Source organism: Leptodactylus fuscus, chromosome 11 (genome assembly GCF_031893055.1).
Source record: "Leptodactylus fuscus isolate aLepFus1 chromosome 11, aLepFus1.hap2, whole genome shotgun sequence".
NCBI classification, from domain to species: Eukaryota; Metazoa; Chordata; class Amphibia; order Anura; family Leptodactylidae; genus Leptodactylus; species Leptodactylus fuscus.
This window is the reverse complement of record NC_134275.1, coordinates 81,719,018-81,726,503: the sequence shown is the minus strand read 5'-3', so window position 1 is coordinate 81,726,503 and position 7,486 is coordinate 81,719,018. Positions and strand designations below refer to the sequence as shown.

The following is a 7,486-nucleotide window of genomic DNA, read 5'->3' as shown; positions in this document are numbered from 1 at the left end:
GCTAGTTCACATGGAGTTACATGAATTCCGCGTATACACATCCCGTCGCGGCATTCCGCTCTGTATTAGGCCCAAATGAATGGGCCGGAGCCTCGTACCGTGGCTGATTCAGCCGTAGAATCTGTGGCAAGATAGTGTAGCTCGCTGCCAAAAGACCCCGTGTGAACTAGCCCTAAGTCCTGAGATCTACGGTCCTGTAGTAACTGATAAGCACTTGGACTGGTAGTGATGGAAACTTTCATTGATTTCTGGCAGGCCTGGCAACCGTTCAGCCAGCGCTCTTCTGATAATGATCATATAGGAGAGCGGTGTCTGCCAGGGTCGGTATGGCGGCTGTTTTCACCATGAAATTAACCCTTTGTGTAAGCCCCTGGCTATGATACTTGTCCTCTGATGCTCAACTTCACGCAAGTGCACCATTTTATTCATGTTAAGTAGAGAGGAGCGAATCGAAGCTGACGAAGTGGAATTTGTTCTGAATTTCAGGAAATATAACACTTGGGGCAAAACATGAAAATTCAGGCTCCTGGGTGACCATGCCAAGTGCTGCCTGAGGAATAAGCAGGTAAGTAGCCTGCAGGAATGGGCATCTAGAGCACATGAGAAAGTGATCATGTGGGCGATACTGGTGTGTACATTCCAGGTGTAAGCGGAGGGTCACCTTAAAGAGGTTCTCGGCCTGTATCAGGTTTTCTAGTTGCTATTTCTAATAAACTTTCACTATATATATATATATATATATATATATATATATATATATATATATATATATATATATATATATATATACACACACACGTAGAGTCCATCTCCAGCACCGAGGCCTACTCACCAATCTGCAAATCCTTGGAGCTTCTGTATTTGCAGATGGTGAAGAAGAAGATAATGATGATGAAGATTTCGGCCACTAGATGGCAGTCACTGAATTCACATTGTGTAGGGAATATATTCAGTGGAAACTTCAGAGTAAATTCACACGGCAGAACTTTTGCTCACTCATTTCAATGAGAGGCCGATGCTGCTTTCTCCAATAGATGACAATAATCCGGTAAAAAAAAAAAAATTGCACTGCCCAAACCTGCCATTGATGGGAATGAGAGCAGGAAATCTAATGGCAGGAGGATTTCCATGCGGAGTCCTATCACAAAATTTACCATGTGAACTTTCCCTTCCAGACAGTTCTCGACCCCCAGATATTGGCCGTATACAAAGCTGGGGGTGATACACAACTCCTCACTAATCTACTGAAAATCTGGGATGAATTATGACTCCTAAGTCAGGACAACCCACCATTATGGGGTTACTGGGACAATTCTTCTAAAATTGGGGTATCCTACGCTTTTACCATGACTGTGAATGACTCCGGCCTGATCCTGGAGCTTTGTATGTAAGACCGTGTAGAGAAGTATTTTATTCCGTATTATACAACCAGATGAATATACTATAAAGACTGACAGCCTATTGTTGTGTGTTCTGTCCTCTGTGTGTCTCATCATTGAGGTGTTTTCTGGATTGACTATGGATAGGTCGGCAATCTCAGATTAATAAGGGTCCAACACCAAGCACCCCCACTGATCAGCATTTGATACTCAGGGACTGGTGCAGGAAGTAGACAGCGCCTCTTTCTATGTAGTGATCAGACCAGGTACTGCGGATCAGCTCTCTGACCACGACACAGAACAGCGCTGTCTGCTGCCGGCTCCATTCTCTGTATCAGCTGCTGAAAACCGCCTATATTTGGGGGTGCGGAGTGTTGGACCTGCATCGATCTGATATTGATGACCCAGCTATAGAACAGATCAATATCTTTAACACTGGAAACCCCTTCAAGAGGACCAGACACCTTATAGCTGCTAAATGGTCAGCAACAGCTTTTCCTACTGATTCCCTGCCTGGCAGACTCCTCTATTAGCAGCTTTAGCTCTGGTCATCACAGGGGTTTAGACATGTTAAGCTTTAAGGGTAAATTCACACTTAGATTTTTATTTTTTTTTTGCAGACAGAATCCACCTCCAAACTCATTCATTTCCATTGGAGTCAGAAGCAGATTTTTGCAAAGCCCAGGTGATGATAAAAAAAAAAAAAAAAAAAAAGGCAAAAAATAAATAAATCCACCATCATTTATTTCCATCTCCCCTTCATTTCAATGGGACTTTCAAGGCAGAATCCTTTTTAAGGGTAAGTTCGCACAGAGTTATTTGGTCAGGCTTTTGAGGCCATATTCACCTCAAAATTCTGACAAAAAAAAAAAAAAGACGGCTCCCATAGAAATCAAGCGAGAGGCTTATTCTTCAGGCAGATGCACCTCGAGATTTGGCCTGAAGACACTCCTGACTAGGCCCATTCATTGGACCTAATGTGGACCGGTGTGCGAGACTGGATTCCCTGCATCGGCATTCACTCGCAGCTACCCAGTTTTTGGATAAAACGTGATAACCAGCTCCATCCAGGATGATAGTAGACAAATTCTCACGGTAAATTAAAATTTAACTTTTATTCAATCATTGAAAATAGTTACATAGTAACTGTTAGAGGTTAACCAGTCTGAATAGCATTTTAAATGAGTGAATAAAAGTTAAATTTTAATTTACCGCAAGAATTTGTCTACTCTCATCCTGGATGGAGCTGGTTATCAGGTTTTATCTGAAGCTTCCCATGTTAAAAGTTCTCCTGCATGCCGCTCTCTCCAGGAGAGGTTTACTTATATGGATATGGTGAGCTGAATACATATTTTTCTTATTGCTGATACCCAGTTTTTGCTCCAGAGCCTGAGGCGGCCTGCGCCTTATGTTTTGGACCAAAAAACCCCCGTGTGAACTTACCCTAACTCTTGCTGAAGGAGAAAAAAAAACATGACATGAACTAGCCTAATTCTTCCTCCTCCCCAACATAAGCCACTAGGGGGCGTTGTAAGAACCCTCCCTCCCCTTTATGCACATTACATGGGCAGCAAGTCCCACAGAGATTGGTAGAATTGGGCTGTGCTGATGTAATGTGCAGAGACTATAGGGAGACATCACAAATAGCTGATCTGTCACCACAATACAGTGAGAAGCTGCAATATCCCCTTTAACCCTTCATTTCTGTAACATTTCTCAGACACTATGGAGAGGCGGTTCCTTGTTTGCTCATATAATCAGTAGACATCTAATATCCCGACAGAGAATAAACTACAAACAGATTTAGGAAAATAAACATTTATTAAATAACAAAACAATCCAACATAAATGTACAAAAAAAATGAAAAGTTTTTGTAGCCATGAATCTCAGAGTGTGGATTACAGAATATGACTCTCTCTGCAGTCTCTTAGTAATAACACAAATATCAGATCCAGGGTGAGGAAGAACAGGAGGCAAAAATCAGTCTACAGTCAGTCTGGGCAACAGCTCAGGAGCAAGTCCATGTCCATTCTGTGTATAGGTGGAATCTCATATAATAGTCCTTAATCCACCTCCTCAATGGTGGGCCCAGAGCCGCTACCTTGTCTGGCCTGCTGACCACAGCTGGAGCCGGGCATACCTCCTGGCATACCTCCCTGGTACATCTTGGTGATGACAGGTTGGCACACCTTCTCCAGCTCCTTCTGCTTATGGGTATACTCCTCTTTCTCAGCCAGTTGGTTGTTCTCCAGCCAGGAGATGGTCTCCTTACACTTGTCTGAGATGATCCTTTTATCTTCATCACTGATCTTCCCCTTCACGTTCTCGTCTTCCACCATGCTCTTTATGTTGAAGGCATAGGACTCCAGGGAGTTTTTGGCAGCAATTTTCTCTCTCTGCACATCATCGTCAGCTTTGTATTTCTCGGCCTCTTGCACCATCTTCTCGATCTCCTCTTTGCTCAGTCGGCCTTTGTCGTTTGTAATTGTGATCTTGTTCTGTTTGCCGGAGCTCTTGTCCACAGCAGACACATTCAGGATACCATTGGCATCTATATCAAAGGTCACCTCAATTTGGGGTACACCACGAGGAGCTGGGGGGATTCCAGTCAGTTCAAATTTACCCAGCAGGTTGTTGTCCTTGGTCATGGCTCTCTCCCCCTCATACACCTGAATGAGGACACCCGGCTGGTTGTCAGAGTAGGTAGTGAAGACTTGGGTCTGCTTGGTGGGGATGGTCGTGTTGCGTTTGATGAGGACGGTCATAACGCCTCCAGCTGTCTCCAGACCCATAGAGAGAGGAGCCACATCTAGTAGGAGAAGGTCCTGCACATTCTCAGACTTGTCTCCCATGAGGATGGCAGCCTGGACCGCTGCCCCATAAGCCACAGCTTCATCTGGATTGATGCTCTTGTTCAGCTCTCGTCCATTGAAGAAGTCCTGCAGCAGCTTCTGCACCTTGGGGATACGGGTGGAGCCTCCCACTAGGACAATTTCATGGATCTGTGACTTGTCTAGCTTGGCATCTCGCAGGGCTTTCTCCACAGGCTCCAGGGTACCACGGAAGAGGTCAGAACACAGTTCCTCAAAGCGGGCTCTAGTGATGGAGGTGTAGAAGTCAATGCCCTCATACAGGGAGTCGATCTCGATGCTTGCCTGGGTGCTGGAGGACAGGGTACGCTTGGCTCTCTCACAGGCTGTCCTCAGTCTCCTCAGGGCCCTCTTGTTTTGGGTAATGTCCTTTTTATGTTTCCTCTTGAATTCCTCCACAAAGTGGTTAACCATTCTGTTATCAAAGTCCTCGCCACCCAGATGAGTGTCACCCGCTGTGGCCTTTACCTCAAAAATACCATCATCAATGGTGAGGATGGAGACGTCAAAGGTGCCACCTCCCAGGTCAAAGATGAGGACGTTGCGCTCCCCACGAGATCCCTTGTCCAGACCGTATGCGATGGCGGCTGCTGTTGGCTCATTGATGATTCTCAGCACATTGAGTCCGGCAATGACACCGGCATCTTTGGTGGCCTGGCGCTGGGAGTCGTTGAAGTAGGCTGGCACGGTGATGACGGCATTGGTGACTTGATGACCCAGATAAGCCTCTGCCGTCTCTTTCATCTTCAGCAGCACCATAGAGGAGATCTCCTCAGGGGAGAAGGTCTTCTGCTCGCCTTTATACTCCACCTTCACCTTGGGCTTTCCTCCATCGCTTACCACCTGGAAGGGCCAGTGCTTCATGTCAGACTGCACCACGGCATCATCAAACCTTCTACCGATCAGTCTCTTGGCATCAAACACCGTGTTCTGGGGGTTGAGGGCCACCTGGTTCTTGGCAGCGTCTCCGATCAGTCTCTCGGTGTCGGTGAAGGCCACGTAGCTGGGGGTGGTGCGGTTGCCCTGGTCGTTGGCGATGATCTCCACCTTGCCATGCTGGAAGACCCCCACACAGGAGTAGGTGGTGCCCAGGTCAATGCCAATGGCCACTCCAGTAGGTGCCATCTTGTGTCAGGACGAGTGTGGTGAAGAGTCAGAGGAATGAGTGCAGGTCACGGAGCAGCTTCTTGGTGAGGGCTCAGCCGGGAAGATCTTCTCCTGAGCTTGTGCTTTACAGCTCTGGTATCAGCGAGTGTTCTCAGTCACTGCTCCTCCGGGCTGCACGGCGGCTATATATCTGGCTACACTCTAGTGACGTCACCTGCCTCCTAACCAATCACAGCGCGCTCCTCACCACGCTCCCCGCATCGCTTAGCAACTCTCCCGAAGTTTCCCGAGTGTTCCCTGCAGAGCCGGCCAATCACAGCGCAGCGTCACTGCTACACGGCGGGAAGATTCGCGAGCCTTCTAGCCGGGCTGACACTGCTCCAATCAGCGGCGGCGGCTGTCGGTGACGTCACAGCTCCGCGGGAACATTCCCGAGAGTTCTAGTCAGAGCTGTCAGTCAGAGAAGTGCCCCGCCCATCAGCGCGAGGAGGAGGGGGCGGGGCGTGCGAGAGACCTCAGGAAGAGTCTAGAAAGTGGCGGCTCCGGAGCTTGTGTGACAGGAATCAGTCAGGGATGTGATCTGGAAGGTTCTGGCTGCGGTGGCAGGTGATATGACTGTAGACTAGTCAGGGCGACCTCTGTGTCTGTACTGGGACATAGATCACCGGACGGACTGACTGCTTTTACCACAAGGGTCTGTTCACACTGAGGAAGTTGCCGCTGATTGTGAGGGCGATTCTGATGTGAATGAGTCTCCCATGTTAATCAATGAGACTGAATAAAAGGAAAAAGGATCCTTTTCAATTTTTCTGCCGATGCAGCTGCAAAACTGGGGCGAGAGACGCAAATCAGCGAGTAAATGGTTAAATTTGCCTCAAATTCCTCTTCATTCTCTGACATTTGAATGTCCGGTGATGTCACCACCCCGGAGTCATGTGATCAGATGCAGCATGCCTCAGCACCGGGGTTTATTGCCCACATGATGGGCGTCCATAGCATGGAGTATCTGAAGGCCTCTTTTATTCATGAAGTGGAGGTTTTTGAGGCTGTGAGGTCATCCTGGGACGCATATTGTACTTTACAAGGTCTCTGACTCCTTTCCCCTTCCCTTGTTCCTTTGTTGTCCCTCCCACGCCCCGTATTTTTTTGTTACCAGTTGTAAAATTTTTGTGTGTATTTATTTCTGTTTCTATATCGTTGGGTGTTCCGGGCGCATGCTGTGGTGTTGCGACGTTGTCGTCCTATTTCATTTTCATTTCGTTGTTGTATAATTTATTAAAATTTCAAATAAAAATTTCAGATTATAATAAACGTGGTCCGCATTCTCAGCCGGCGCTGCATTCCCTCTCATGGGATTTGTGGAACAGTCACCCCTGTAGAAGTGAATGGTGGTCGTGTATGTCCGTTCACATGGAGACAGAGGAAGGCCACGGGTCCTGGTAGGAGAACTCCCAGTCATCAGACTAGGTACAATCAGGTCTGCCGTGGATCCAGTAGGTGGCACTGTCTCATGTGACTCAGTATGAGGCACCACCTGCTGTGCCCACTTGTAACCAGCCAGGTTAGGGTTACAGATAGGAGGGGCAGAGTTCAACAATGTAACAGCTGAAAGGCTTTGTCACACAAGCTAATACTCTAGAACCTGACATAGCGCCACCTACTGGATCCACCTGATTTAAACCACTTCATTCTAGACTCAATCCTGTGGCGGGGGATTAGTGTTACTGATGGCACATGGCGGTGTTATTAGGTGTATAGGCGGGTACATACAGTCCTATGAAAAAGTTTGGGCACCCCTATTAATCTTAATCATTTTTAGTTCTAAATATTTTGGTATTTGCAACAGCCATTTCAGTTTGATATATCTAATAACTGATGGACACAGTAATATTTCAGGATTGAAATGAGGTTTATTAACTTCATTTTCATTTCGTTGTTGTATAATTTATTAAAATTTCAAATAAAAATTTCAGATTATAATAAACGTGGTCCGCATTCTCAGCCGGCGCTGCATTCCCTCTCATGGGATTTGTGGAACAGTCACCCCTGTAGAAGTGAATGGTGGTCGTGTATGTCCGTTCACATGGAGACCTGATTGTACCTAGTCTGATGACTGGGAGTTCTCCTAC

General features: G+C 46.9%; 1 protein-coding gene across 1 annotated transcript; it reads right to left on the bottom strand.

Annotated features, from left to right (window-relative positions):
* Positions 1–3,308: 3,308 nt before the first annotated feature.
* Positions 3,309–5,708, bottom strand: HSPA1A (heat shock protein family A (Hsp70) member 1A). The gene has a single exon (XM_075260447.1). It carries the CDS (start codon positions 5,373–5,375, stop codon positions 3,444–3,446), a length of 1,932 nt encoding a protein of 643 aa, XP_075116548.1. The 5' UTR covers positions 5,376–5,708; the 3' UTR covers positions 3,309–3,443.
* Between the last annotated feature and the right edge of the window lie 1,778 nt (positions 5,709–7,486).